A 16,016-nucleotide genomic window follows, 5' to 3' on the forward strand; every position below is an offset into this window, starting at 1 on the left:
GATAGAACTTGTGATAAAAGTGAACATATCTTTCATGTATGAACGGGTGTAACCATTGAGGGATTGTAATACCATCAAAAACCTTTTATATTGTACGCGTTGGTCAAATGTTTTCCATCCCAATTTGTCGAACAGGTCAGTAGATCTATCGTCATATGATGCATCTAGTATAATCCTAGCAGCACTCTTTTAAAGTGTCTCTATTCTGTTCATATTTTCTCGAGAAAATGATCCCCATATCATGTTACAATAATCGACGAAAGGTACAATGTACCCATTGAAATATAGTACTCTTGTACGAAGGTCAATTAATTATTTGATTGTTCTTAATAAAGCTATTTACTACTGTTGACAATATACAATCATAATCAAATTGTTTTTACCAAGTCAAATTTGAGTCTATACTTTAGCCCCTAGTAGTTTCTCTAATTGAGTATTCTCCAGCCGACTTCCATTCGTTTACACATTTAAGACGTTTTCATTACAGATAAACGGGTATTTCCACATCTGCTTTTAACATATAAGCAAACATTTTGTTTTGTCGGAGTTGATGATCATTTTATTATCACAACACTACTTACTTATATTCTTAGAATCTTCATTCAATTTAAAAGTGAGCTCTTCTGTGCTTTTACCGTTTACATGAACAGTAGTGTCATCGGCATATACATATCAGCAGAACAGTGGGATAGACATAAATCAGAATCATTAATGTAAATGGGAAACATTAAAGGACCAATAACTAATCCCTAAGGAACACCACTGCACATTGGCATGTGATTTGAGTTTGTCCCATGACATACACACATTGTTTTTTATTGGTTAAATACGAATGGAACCACCGGGTATAAGAAAAGGTGTTTCTTGTTTAATTTTTGCAGTAAAATGTCATAATCAACGAGATCGAATGCTCTTATAAGATAAAATAAACTGGATCCTACCATGTTTCCTTCGTCAGTAACTTTCATCCATTTATCTACCATTTTTAGCATCGCCGTTTCGCATGAGTGATAAGCCCTAAAACCAGATTATGCTACGCTTAGAATATGATATGTTTCAATATATTTATATAAGGCCTTATGTAAATGTTTTCCCAGAATTTTGGATACAACCGGTAATATGGAAATAGATCTATAATTGCTCATATCGAGAAGCGATTTTTAAAAATTGGCTAATTTCAAGCTGGATGAAATAGAAATAGCATTTTGAAAATAATTCCTGTTAGAATGTCGAACAATAGCTGATGTTTTGTTTCTCCAGAACCGATATACCTCTGGTTCTGTTTTCTTTGCATATATGTTTTCTTAATCGCTGATTCTATTTCTTCATTAAACCATTCTGTCTGGTTGGAATGTTCATTTAACTTTATGGCTATTTTTTGGTGCGTGTATATTGACTGTGCTTATTAACAATGCTGCGAGGGCCTCATCTTGGTCATTTTCTAGAAAAACGTTCTTCCAGTTGCAGCAACTAAGATCTCGTAGAAAAGCTTCTTTGTTAATGTAATTAACATTTCGGCACGTCATGAGGATGTGATTATTATAAGTTTATTACGTTCACGTGTTTGTTCATACCGGCAAGTAAAATAAACAGGTAAATGATTCTTATTTGAGGAACATTAATATTATCAATTATCTCCTTGTTTGTAGTTTACACATGATCTGTTAAGGTGGTAGAATTTTCCGTCCATTTAGTTGGGCACTTTACAAGTTGATTCAGACTAAAATGACAAAACATTATTCCAACTGGTGTTATTTCCATTTCACATGTAAATATTGAAGTCACGTAGAATAACTGTATCTTTTCAATCTGTGTACGAGTTTATCTAGTCAATGTTTGCACTAGGTGGTCGGTAAGTTACACATAACTGTATGCTCTTTCAGTTAGGTGGCTTAAAGCCTCCGGTTGCGTTTACAACTTAGTCTCTTAACCTCTTAAAAGAAAGATCAGTAACATGTGCATTCTTGTCCATGCATGCAGAACATTTTTATGTAAACTGCATACGGCTAATTACCAATAAATCGGGCATAAAATCACTTAAGGTTTCGAATCACATCCGTACTTTTGTCTGGTTTATTTTTGATTGTCGTAATGTTTGAAAGAATTTGCTGTCGTCATCGATTAGTTGTTAGGGGACGAAAAAAGAAGGATTAACCGTCCTCCATACTATCAGCCAATGTAACTTACTCGGCTGACCTATACAGTTGTCGGTCGTGATATTTTATAGGTCGTTTTGTTTTGTTACATTGGTCTATACTGGAAGACAAGTTACTAATACTAAAGAAAACGGCATGGTGGAAATGACTAATCATTTAGACCAGAACACCATAAATCTCGGCTTTATTGCAGGGAACCAGTATAACTGAATACCCAGTTCGTGTAATATATGAACATATGCGTATACTTGGCGAGGACAACCTTTCTTCGGCTACTTCTGCAGCTAGCTACACATGAGTAAGTCTCTAAATTCATGAAATACGGGAGTAAATAGTATGAAACTGCTTAAGTCATTGACGTTGTCAAGTAGAGAAACGAAGTGAGACACTCACTCACGGCAAAGGAACTGCAGAGAAACTTCCCTTACCGTTAATTTATTGAGGTATACGAGGCACAGTATGTACAAAAGTACACGTGCAACGAGTTTTCACAACTTGACCTGAATAAGAAATATGTACTCATGTTCAGGTATAGGTCCACGAAACGTTTATTAAGAGGCAAGGAACGGAAGCGGAAGAGAAAGCAACTAGACGAAAATAAGTCCATATAGTTGTATTTATATTACAGATGATGTTGTTGGACGACAGTTGGCAGACGTTATGCCCAAAATTTTTGACTTTGGTGGTTCTAACGTTTCCATTTCCAGTTATCGCGACGTATGAACATCAGCCTAAATGTTCAATTTTCATATCTATAATTGTACCTTGTACTGCAACAATAAAGATCTATCTTATTTAATTGTTTCGCTTATCGACTATTTACGTTCCTGCCTTGACTTCAACAAAAGTCAGATTTTTCATTTTTTCTAAGCAATTCAATAAAGTTGTAACAATAAAAAGCGTTAAGGGCCTTCATCTTATTGTGTTAGTATTACTGCAGTTCCTTCCTTGTATTGCCTCCGAAAATTGTAACAATACCCAATAACAATAAAGCTTTTGCTTCGCATCATCGAAAAAAAAACCGTTTAAATTTGAACATTTAAGGATTTCACCAAACTGGTTTCCTTTGTGAAAGGAATCAATTTTTCAACGGAAGCCTGTGTAGTTCATGCGATGTGCTGAATATAACGACGTCACGTCCGTCATTCATGGTTGCCGCAAAGTCTGCGTACACCTATGTATAGGAGTATAGGATCGGGCTGTAGGGGTAGTTTTCCCTTATCAATGCTTGCAGAAGTACGCTTCTCTCCTTGCCTTCCAAACTGCAATTCCAAAAAGTTGCTGGATCATTAAGCTGGATCATTTGAATTAACAAAGAGAGTGGAAGCAACCAATTTAAGTTTCATATCCCGCATAGTTCGTAAAGTATTGTGGTGAATGCATAATGCTTCTGGACAATGCACATGAAATAACTCCCTTCTCCCTCTTATGGAAAAAACCTCAAAAGGGCTTTTTTCAGCTAAAATTGTCCCATTTTAAGTTCGTGATCAGTACCCAATTACCAGTTTTGTGATGAAAAAGTTTCCTTTGTTGAGAAATTATGGCAACTTTCATAAGAAGATGACCTGTTATCGAAAAGTAATATAATAGTGCCGTTTTGTTGTAAAAACATTCGAATATGGAACTTGCAACTTGCAGTACAGAAGGCGTTTCTTCAGGAAGTTAATTGAGGTAATTTTGCAGGTCGTATGACGTCAGTTAAGGGACCATTTCAGCCAAAGCCGACTCCCCGATTTTTACTATTGCGGCGTCATACAGTTTACTACGTACAGTTTACTACACCACACACTCATCATCAACTGAAAAAGTCTTCTCCCGAATCTTCCGATGGGCCTTCACCTCTCAGAACATTCGTAAGCTTTGACGAAAATTATTTTCTTGAGGAAGAAGAGGAGGAAATAGTTTCCGAGGGTAATGAAGATATCGGTTTCTTTCCCTATCAATTTGAGCCACTTGCAGAAGGATTGTAAAACGATTCCGATGGCCGAGACGCGTCGCTGCCGATGGAAGTCCCCGAGCAGAACGGTTGGACTATCCTGAACCAAAACTGGTCGGTTGAGCATAAACAAAACCACCGTTATTAAGACAATATATGATATAAATTGACTCGAATGTTGATGATCCAGCTACTTAACGTCGTAGCAAAGCTTCTAGAATTGTTTTAATTACAGTGTGAGGAAATTTTGACATTTTGTAAAGTGCAAGTGCAACCCTATAGTACTAGTAGTGGTAACATGGGTTCTAGACCTAACTAATAGACGTTGATTAACAGGCTAGCCCATGTAATTGTATCTTCCAACTGTTACGTTAAAATCATAACACAACGCCAGTTTTACCACAAAAGTAAAATTGAAGATCTAGTATTGATTGTTCTAAATCCAACTGGCTTTAAATTTTGTGCAAAATACCAGGTAACCAATAACACAAATTGTCATTTGCTGCATCAAGGAGGCCTAGGCTGTGGTCATAAGACGTAATTTGGCAATAGTATAGGCCCACAGGCACTCGTAACGTTGTGTATGTTTAGTGTTTTGAACGAATCGTGTCCACATTCTTTGATTTCTGTTATCTTTTGGAAAAGCGAGCAGGTGAAATCCGCCTTTACGTGTGGTGGAGCAACCTGCATCCACACATCGGCTCGGCATATTGAACAGTTACGAGATAAATTTACTTGAAAAAATTCCAAACCACAAATCTCCATTACTACAGAGCACTGCATCAGTGTAATATTGTGTTTTCACAGACGTTTAAAAATGTAAACATAGCGTCCCGGAAGTGAGCTGAGTTCCTCGACTGACGTCACGCCGCATTACCGTATGTACAACAATTTTTAGACAGTTTTATTACCCTCGAATTTTTGATCGTTTATTCCTCGAGGATGCACGGTTCGTTTGACCCATTTTGGGTATCATCGGAAAGCTACGAGTGTATAGAAAACGTTGATTCATATAAATCTGTCCAATACACCCCCTCTTTAAATATAACTTTTCTGTTGTGGCCTGTTGTAAGACATTTGTTACCCTTCGTTTTCAAAAGCTTACATAGGCCTATGCGTACTGTATAGCGCAGATGACTTCATTTTCATGATGCTTGTGCGCCATTATTGTGACGCCACAAGACCAGTTGCATAATGAGGTAAAAGTTTTAATCTTACGAAATTTTTGTGAGCAAACAAGGTTAAAATAGAAGTATTCTCCTGGGTACGACAACTTTGTATATGATTGAGGGTGCTTTAGTTTTTTAATGGTGTTATGATTCTGCTAAGTTTCAAGTAATTTCGCTATTCCACTTTCAATACGAGGGAACTAAACTATGTTCGTTTACATGTCAACTATATATGATAAGGGATACATATGCTGAATTTGACAAGCGGAGGATGCAATGGGTAGAACATATATGAAATAAATATATTTCAAGCAATGGATATTTACACTAAAATATGCTGTCTGGTAACCCCTGCCCCCCCTCCACAAATCCTATAATTTACTAAAAATATAAGAATACTGCAAAACGGATCCAAATAGCCTAAACTTCTGAGAAAAGTAACCGAAAACATTGACAAAATAACTATTGATGGCGGTGTGGTGAAGGTTAATAAGAACAATTGGAATTTCATAGTTCTTGGAATAACGAATTGTTCCTACTATGAGAATACTGCCTTGCTAGTGGTTTCATTATATGAACGAGGCCATTTAAGGGACCTGTTCTCGAGAAACGGACTAAATTTAGTTGGTAGAGTCACAGTTGTATTGTTCGTATCTGGCAAATACAGTTAACCTGTATAGAAAGTATACATCAGTGTGATTGTTCAATGACCATGAAATACCTTTTAACTAACCGTAACGTTCCTTACAACTCTATATTTACTAAGGCAGACTACAGATGTACCATTTAATACTAGTTTGCTATGTGTTATGTTAGAAATTTCTTGAAGGTTTGATCGAATGAAGACAGACTGCCAGATAACAGCGACCAAAATAAGTTACAATGGCTCATCAGTTGACCAATGTTAGTATGGACGATTTGAGGATCGATGGTATGGAGATTCCCTACAACCATGCTGCCAAAGTATTAATATATAGTAACTACGTTGTTGCGGCCTTAGGGATCCCAGGTAACACACTTGTCATTCTTGCTGTTGTCTTGTCCAAACGAGTTCGGAATATTTCTACTGCCTTTATAGTCAACTTGGCTATAGCTGATCTACTCACGTGTTGCATGGCGCCGATAATTGCCTTGGTGCAAGCTTACGAGTATTACGACTCGATTCTGGAACCAGTATGTCAGGCCATTCTTGTCGTGGTACACTCTTGTATTGGTGCGAGTATATACACTTTAGCTGCGATCGCCGTCAACCGTTTCCTTGTGATAATTTCTTCCAGGCAACTATATGAAAAGATATATCAGTCCAAATACGTCGCCGTACAGATCGCCGTCATCTGGATTATCCCGATATCGGTAGCAGTACTGCCTTCATTCGTCTTTGGCATTGGACAGCAGGGGTACGATTTCGTTCTTCATACATGTGCTCCAGTAAAGGACCATCCGACCACCGTCGTTTTTAACGATATTCTGACTTTCGTACTCTATCCAATTCCATTGACGACGATCATTTTCTGCTACGTTGGAATCCTGGTTAAAGTTATAATTCACAATAGGAAACTTGCTGAGCATGGTGTAACTAGAACCTCCGGGAATCCATCGAATGAAAATACACAAACTAGGTAAATATGAATTATTTTAACTGAGTGTTTATGAAGGAATATGTCTTTTCTTTAACGCATTTTCAAATGATTATACCCAGAATAATAGTACGTACTTCACTGTCACGATATCGTTGAGCTTTTGTTTTTTTGTGTCTATTCGCTTAAATTATTTCGACCGCTCCACGTCGATTTCTTTGTCATTATAAAGTGCAGCTGTGAACAGACGGTTGTGCAGATGAGAGGTACATTATTTCTAATCGACCCAACTCTAAACGATCACATCAAGGAAGTATCACGTTGAAGAATAATGAGTTCTAATGTTCAAACTCGAAAATTCGTTCTTATATCGTTGCCTCCGCTTTATCTTGGTTATATGTCATGGAGCAATTGTCAACGGTGTGAATATGGAGGGAAAATACGAAACTGGTTGGGACCACAGTAAAACATTAAAATGCACTATTATCAACCAGACGACGCGACGCTTTGCGGTAAATACGACGATTGGAATAAGCGAACACTTTAGCATAATATTTGCCGATACATAAAGTCTAAAAATGAACTAGAAGGGTCAGGAAAATGCCGTGCATATCACAATGAATCGTGACGCTTTCCTGACGATGATCACACAGTCACAGTGTCGCTGTGTAATGGACTGGGGTTGAGAGCGGATCAGTCGTTTGGTTGTTTGGTTTGCATGTCTTGCACGGCCTTCCCCTCCCCACCCAGTTCTCTGTCTCATGTACAGAGGGAAATATTTAGTGACTGAGTAAGCGTATAAGCAGTAAGTTCATTATTAAAGAGTTAAGAACGTGTTGTATAAATACAGCTAACTATAGCTAACTACAAAATTACACAAATACTAAACATTAGGCCTAGTACATAAAATACTAATCAACAGAACAGATTTAATACCGTGCTTTAACGAGCAAATAACAAATATACTAAATACGACCAGATAATTCCGGATCAAGTCAATTTGATAAGGTCCATTATAAACTCATTTTGTTTAAAATATTAGAGTCTAATATGTAAAACAAATGTCATTAATGTTGTATTTATTGCCTTTTCCATTTCATTTTAGTGAAGTTCTTCAGGTCCTTTTTTGTAGAAGAGTTACTCCCAACTGCGGTTTTATAACATTCTTTCTCATTTGCGAGTTTATATTTCTCGCACTCTGATCAATGTTTCCTTGAGCAAAAAAGACAACATTAATTTCCTTACCAAAAAGATATGTCAAGCAAACTTTTTGATTCGGTGCTACTAAATTGATACTGCAGTACACGGACAACACAGTCGACGTGGGAACGTATAACCTAATGACGGAAAACTTCAAAACTAATTTTATATTCTGCTATTTACATCTACTTAAGTGCTTCTATATGAATGGGTTTCGGTTAGAAAATTAATTGTCAAAATCTTATGTAGTTACTCACTAACTAACTGATGATAATGTGAAGAATTTCATCTACAAGGATAAAGCATAAATATGTATACATTATGTGAATCGCAATTGAAAATAACTGGGAGAGAAGTACCAGTTCCAGAAGCCAGATCCGTACATTCCGATGGGAGGGGACGAGGGTAAAAATCTTTTTTACGTACTTACAATCATAACATTTGAAATACTTATGTGTGATTGCGTGAGTGTAAGATTGTCTGTATTGTGCAATAGCGCAACAATCACCTTATTTTTTCAGTGAATCATAAATACGATATAAGAAATCCCTACAACAACAAATATGATTCATTTTAAGTCTTCTCTCTTTTTCAGGCATGAGATGGAAACAGAAAACACAGGCAGAAACAAATCGAGCTCTGTACGATTCACAACCATAGAGATACAGATTACAAAGAATCTATTCATCATTTTTCTCGCGTACATACTCTGCCTTACACCTCAAGCCGCGTGTACGTTTTTCTCTTGCCGAATCGATGAGAATTATACGCGAAGTGCGGTTTTGTACAACAGTGTGGTCAACCCAGTCATCTATGGGTTAAAACATCCTCTCTTTAGACAAGTTTTCGTTTGTATCTTGAGGTGCCGTCGAGTTCCCGAACCGTCTTCGTTCCTTACAGCGTTGATGAGGAGATTCGAGAGATATTGACATATGCACAATATGCACATGCATCGAGGGTCGTTATATTCTTCTTGTGTGCAATGTACTATATATATATTATCTATAGGATCACACCGTGTGCTGCTGCAGATGACCCACTACATTAAATTTAGTTCGGTGTTTGTGCTTGGTCAGACAGCATACTGGTAGAACGAGTACAATATCATGAGTACCTTGAGTTCAAGTAGAATATATGTTGATATGAGTATGAGCACAAAAAGAATATCTGTTGTTATGAGTATAAGTAGAATATATGTTGATATGGGTATGAGCACAAAAAGAATATCTGTTGTTATGGGTATATATGAGTACAAGTAGAATATATGTTGATATGAGTATGAGCACAAAAAGAATATCTGTTGGTATGAGTATGAGTACAAGTAGAATATGTGTTGGTATGAGTGCAAGTACAAGTAGTATTTCTCTTGGTATGAGTACGTATAAACACGGTTCTTAGCAAGAGCAGGGGGGGGGGGGGTGCTACATTAGTTCCTATACTACTTTGGAAAATGTCCCGAATATGAGCGCGCCGGGTACAAATCCGCAACTGACAAAGTAGGAGTACATGAAACTGTACTCGAATATGAATACCATTATATGAACCCACTTCAAGTCTGATAGACAGCATGGTCACGGTTATATCACTACACAGTGTTACCATACTCTAAATCGCTTCTGTGAAAATCTCATGTAAATGCAATGTTTTTGTCGGTGCTGTTCAATACAATTGTATTCAACTTTACCGATTTACAATAGACGAGATTTCAGATTCCCAGAAAATAAAAACTACAAGAAAAACAAAGGAATTCAATTAACTTTGAACCGTAAATAGCTGTATCATTTGTGACAAAGTTTGTCACGAAAAGCTTTTGAATTCTTGTTTAGCCTCCTTTTTCATTTGAAATATTCTTTGCATACTTTGTTCATCATACCGTGACACTTTTGAAAGATTCTACATTACCCTTCGGGTGTTCTGTGGAATAAAGAAGTTTTAGATTCTACGCGCTTTAGAATAACACAAAATATCTTTCATTTGATACTTTTTATTTGCAATTTTTGTTCTCAGTGACGTGTTGTGAAGTTTAGTACGTAGCATGATACCTCAACAATTTCATATTTTTTAAATCAAAATGTTTAGTTAGTTCAAGGTGAATGTAAAGTTAGTGGGACTTAACAAGTCAACAAATACAGTATCATTAACTTGACATACTATCAAGTCAAGGGTAACTTTTTTTGCAAGATATCATGAGTGAGTGTAACTTGAAGGCTCGTTAAAATGTTGGTTTCGATGAAATCGTAACCTTTCAAGTCATGCAGGCGGATGAGTGAATGGATGTGTGTGTGCGTGTGTAGGTGTGGGTGTGTGTGCGTGTGTGCGCGGACGCGCGTGTGTATGTGTGTATGTGTGGTGCCTTGCTTGTAAACACGATATCTCAAGAAGAGAAGCATTGACCAATCTCATATTTCGTGTGTAAGAGTACCTCATTAAGTAGAAGAAACCTATTGTTTTGGTGGGGTTCAAATGTCATTTGGGGTCACCAGGGGTCAAATTGTGAAAACATTTTCCATAATCTACCGTATCTCCCACCGTTCAGCCTATTAGTTAACATATGCGTTACGCTTCATAAGAGCAGGAGAGGCTGTTGGCAAATGGAAAGTAGCTTATGGGCATCAGTAGAATTGAATCAAAACTCACGAACAAACCTCCATAGGCTGTAGTGTGTCGCTTCGCTGCATACTTCTGCTACAAACATTGTGTTCAAAAAGGTGTACTCGTTGTACATACAGCGTTGCTATTGAAACGAACGATATCACTGAATCATCGATATTAAATATTTGCCTCCGTTGTTATAATTTTCCGTCGTATTTCGCAAATGTCGAGATTCAGTGCCAAATAAAAACTTCATGTTTGGATGTAGGTACGTTGGGGAAATGGCTACGTGCCGTATACGAAATTACTGTTGCCTATAGAGTTTATCAATGACCGATCTCAATGCAAATTAACTGTAAAATAACAATTTCGTAGAGGAAACGGTTTGGGCTTACGAAGTTTGTAATATGTTTTAAAGGCATTCATAAATATGTAGTGTTCAAATATTAATTTCTCAACCAATTTAAAAATATTAACCGTCGATATCGCGACGGCTTGGTTTGGCACAGACAACCCCTGCACAGTAGAGTATATGCAGGTACACTACTAACAATAAGCATTGTTAAAAATGTTACGTGTCAGAATACCATCACACTTAACTTGGCCAAGCATCTTCAAAATTACTTCTTAAGGCCTTTCCTACATGCCATCAGTCATAATTCGCAAAATATACAACAATTTAAGGAGTTCTGAGACAACCTTGATATTATTGCTGCTAGGATTTTTAGCTAAGATTTCACCAAACACCACTTGCGATTGGAAGATAGATCTTTTAACTTTTGATTTTCATTGCGTAAAAGTTCGCTTTGATTTATGCAGTGTAAGGGAGTAATGGCGAGATTTTTCACGCACCAATCTGCAGCTAAAAGACAAGGTAAATAACTTGGGAAATGTACGAATACCTACCGTAGCTGCTTATTCATGATTCTGTGATTGATGATTCTGTGTGTGACATGTTTTACTTTGTTCAACACTCAGTTTAAATTTCATACTGCACAGAAACTTATTATTATCCATGTGCAATTACCAAGCACCATGTATCTGCACACGTAACCTTTGTTCCCTGATGTTGTAGATCTGTACTACGGAGACTTCAACATCAATCATAGTACCGAGTGAATTTTGCGTTTTCTCGATCATATTTTTAGTCACGGTCCCCAAATCGCGAGTAAATGTAAGCAGGCAAAGAATTTCGAAGAAAAGCAAATACAAGAAACTGATGTGAAGTCTAGGTAAGCTAACAGAGTTAGTCTGAATTTCGTCTCTTACTTACTTACACGGTATTCCAAGAGCTGTATAGTGGTAAGTTTGCAAATGAGATATAATAATTGAGTAGTCTCTGATAAGGATTAAGGCCGATTAAATCATATGTACTATGTTTGCCACGTTATTGTGGTGTATCAATAACAACGGCATGTATGCTGTAGCAGATATTGCTACCCGCCGGCTCCGTAATCGCGAAACAAGCGGCGCATTTCGAACCTCGGACAAAACTAGCACCTTCGACGCAGGCTCAGACCAAGTGACACAGAGGTTCCGAGCTGCTATGTTGGTAAGCCAGTTCGCCCCTGAACAACAATTACAGAGAGATGGAGGAGATAATGTTTGTATGCACCATTATTTAATTATTTCTTTAAACTCTATTTCATTGAGGATGACTCGGTAAACCAGAGCTTATCTTCCACGAGGCCTTCAGTTACAAAGACAAAGACAAATACAAATTATTATAGTAAAATCAAACAATGAAATAAAATAAAATTGAAGACTGGCAGATTCACAAATAAAAGAGTAAATGAAAGGGTAAAACAAGAACAGGTAGATATACAGACAATAAGAGGAGTGGAAGAATAAACAACAGTAAATTTAAAACATACAAAAGGAAAGGAAAACAACGAAAATAAACAAAGCCCTGCTGCATAGTAATATATAAAAGGAGCATAGGAATGTAATGTTATGATAACTCTACTATATAGATTCTTATATTGCTCATGTAGATAAATATAGATTAAATGTAAGGCTGTAGAAAACGTTAAAAACAATTTAAATAAGGAACTTCTCTGATACTTTAAGGTAAAATGTTCCACTGTGTTGCCTCAAGGTTTTCTATATGAAATTCTATTCTTCCACATATATAAAGCTGACGTTGACGCAGACCTTACGCTATGATTATAGATAGAACTTGTAATAAAAGTTAACATATCTTTCATGTATGAACGGGTGTAACCATTGAGGGATTGTAATACCATCTAAAACCTTTTGTATTTTACGCGTTTGTCAAATGTTTTCCATATAAATTTGTCGAACAGGTCAGTAGATCTATCGTCATATGATGCATCTTGTATAATTCTAGCAGCACTCTTTTAAAGTGTCTCTATTCTGTTCATATTTTGTTGAGAACATGATGCCCATATCATGTTACAATAATCGACGAAAGGTACAATGTACCCATTGAAATATAGTACTCTTGTACGAAGGTCAATTAATTTTTTGATTGTTCTTAATAAAGCTATTTACTACTGACAATATTACAAACATAATCAACTTTTTTTTCACCAAGTCAAATTTGAGTCTATACTTTAGCCCCTAGTAGTTTCTCTAATTGAGTATTCTCCAGCCGACTTCCATTCGTTCACACATTTAAGACGTTTTCATTATAGATATATGGGTATTTCCACATCTGCTTTTAACATATAAGCAAACATTTTGTTTTGTCGGAGTTGATGATCATTTTATTATCACAACACTACTTACTTATATTCTTAGAATCTTCATTCAATTTAAAAGTGAGCTCTTCTGCGCTTTTACCGTTTACATGAACAGTAGTGTCATCGGCATATACATATCAGCAGAACAGTGGAATAGACATAAATCAGAATCATTAATGTAAATGGGAAACATTAAAGGACCAATAACTAATCCCTAAGGAACACCACTGCACATTGGCATGTGATTTGAGTATGTCCCATGACATACACACATTGTTTTTTATTGGTTAAATACGAATGGAACCACCGTTTCAATATATTTATATGAGGCTTTATGTAAATGTTTTTCCAGAATTTTGGATACAACCGGTAATATGGAAATAGATCTATAATTGCTCATATCGAGAAGCGATTTTTAAAATTTGGCTAATTTCAAGCTGGATGAAATAGAAATAGCATTTTGAAAATAATTCCTGTTATAATGTCGAACAATGGCTGATGTTTTGTTTCTCCAGAACCGATATACCTCTGGTTCTGTTTTCTTTGCATATTTGTTTTCGTAATCGCTGATTCTATTTCTTCATTAAACCATACTGTCTGGTTGGAATGTTCATTTAACTTTATGGCTATTTTTTGTATATTGACTGTGCTTATTAACAATGCTGCGAGGGCCTCATCTTGGTCATTTTCTAGAAAAACGTTCTTCCAGTTGCAGCAACTAAGATCTCGTAGAAAAGCTTCTTTGTTAATGTAATTAACATTTCGGCACGTCATGAGGATGTGATTATTATTAGTTTATTACGTTCACGTTTTTGTTCATACCGGCAAGTAAAATAAACAGGTAAATGATTCTTATTTGAGGAACATTAATATTATCAATTATCTCCTTGTTTGTAGTTTAGACATGATCTGTTAAGGTGGTAGAATTTTCCGTCCCTTTAGTTGGGCACTTTACAAGTTGATTCAGACTAAAATGACAAAACATTATTCCAACTGGTGTTATCTCCATTTCACATGTAAATATTGAAGTCACGTAGAATAACTGTATCTTTTCAATCTGTGTACGAGTTTATCCAGTCAATGTTTGCACTAGGTGGTCGGTAAGTTACACATAACAGTATGCTCTTTCAGTTAGGTGGCTTAGTTAAAGCCGCCGGTTGCGTTTACAACTTAGTCTCTTAACCTCTTAAAAGAAAGATCAGTAACATGTGCATTCTTGTCCATGCATGCAGAACATTTTTATGTAAACTGCATACGGCTAATTACCAATAAATCGGGCATAAAATCACTTAAGGTTTCGAATCACATCCGTACTTTTGTCTGGTTTATTTTTGATTGTCGTAATGTTTGAAAGAATTTGCTGTCGTCATCGATTAGTTGTTAGGGGACGAAAAAAGAAGGATTAACCGTCCTCCATACTATCAGCCAATGGAACTTACTCGGCTGACCTATACAGTTGTCGGTCGTGATATTTTATAGGTCGTTTTGTTTTGTCACATTGGTCTATACTGGAAGACAAGTTACTAATACTAAAGAAAACGGCATGGTGGAAATGACTAATCATTTAGACCAGAACACCATAAATCTCGGCTTTATTGCAGGGAACCAGGATAACTGAATACCCAGTTCGTGTAATATATGAACATATGCGTATACTTGGCGAGGACAACCTTTCTTCGGCTACTTCTGCAGCTAGCTACACATGAGTAAGTCTCTAAATTCATGAAATACGGGAGTAAATAGTATGAAACTGCTTAAGTCATTGACGTTGTCAAGTAGAGAAACGAAGTGAGACACTCACTCACGGCAAACGAGGCTGCAGAGAAACTTCCCTTACCGTTAATTTATTGAGGTATACGAGGCACAGTATGTACAAAAGTACACGTGCAACGAGTTTTGACAACTTGACCTGAATAAGAAATATGTACTCATGTCTCAGGTAGAGGTCCACGAAACGTTTATTAAGAGGCAAGGAACGGAAGCGGAAGATAAAGCAACTAGACGAAAATAAGTCCATATAGTTGTATTTATATTACAGAGGATGTTGTTGGGCGACAGATGGCAGCCGTTATGCCCAAAATGTTTGACTTTGGTGGTTCTAACGTTTCCATTTTCAGTTTTTGTGATGAAAAAGTTTCCTTTTTTGAGAAATTATGGCAACTTTCAAAAGAAGATGACCTGTTATCGAAAAGTAATATAATAGTGCCATTTTGTTGAAAAAACATTCAAATATGGAACTTGCAACTTGCAGTACAGAAGGCGTTTCTTCAGGAAGTTAATTGAGGTAATTTTGCAGGTCGTATGACGTCAGTAGAGGGACCATTTCAGCCAAAGCCGACTCCCCGATTTTTACTATTGCGGCGTCATACAGTTTACTACGTACAGTTTACTACACCACACACTCCTCATCGACTGAAAAAGTCTTCTCCCGAATCTTCCGATGGGCCTACCTCTCAGAACATTCGTAAGCTTTGACGAAAATTATTTTCTTGAGGAAGAAGAGGAGGAAATAGTTTCCGAGGGTAATGAAGATATCGGTTTCTTTCCCTATCAATTTGAGCCACTTGCAGAAGGATTGTAAAACGATTCCGAAGTGACGCGTCGCTGCCGATGGAAGTCCCCGAGCAGAACGGTTGGACTATCCTGAACCAAAACTGGTCGTTTGAGCATAAACAAAACCA

At 36.8% G+C, this 16,016-nt stretch overlaps 1 protein-coding gene across 1 annotated transcript; it reads left to right on the plus strand.

The window, feature by feature from the left end:
- Positions 1-5,894: 5,894 nt before the first annotated feature.
- Positions 5,895-15,378, plus strand: LOC139974056 (G-protein coupled receptor moody-like). The gene is made up of 2 exons (XM_071980971.1): positions 5,895-6,880; positions 8,634-15,378. The coding sequence occupies exons 1-2, from the start codon at positions 6,144-6,146 to the stop codon at positions 8,965-8,967; spliced, it is 1,071 nt and encodes a 356-aa protein (XP_071837072.1). The 5' UTR covers positions 5,895-6,143; the 3' UTR covers positions 8,968-15,378.
- Positions 15,379-16,016: the final 638 nt, after the last annotated feature.

This window comes from Apostichopus japonicus, chromosome 9 (assembly GCF_037975245.1).
Source record: "Apostichopus japonicus isolate 1M-3 chromosome 9, ASM3797524v1, whole genome shotgun sequence".
Lineage (NCBI taxonomy): Eukaryota > Metazoa > Echinodermata > Holothuroidea > Aspidochirotida > Stichopodidae > Apostichopus > Apostichopus japonicus.

Bases quoted from the DNA above. Each gene is read 5' to 3' on its own strand.
- LOC139974056 (XM_071980971.1), top strand. From the start codon at position 6,144: ATGGCTCATCAGTTGACCAATGTTAGTATGGACGATTTGAGGATCGAT. The intron at 6,881-8,633 runs GTAAATATGAAT...TCTCTTTTTCAG, and splicing joins AATGAAAATACACAAACTAG to GCATGAGATGGAAACAGAAA.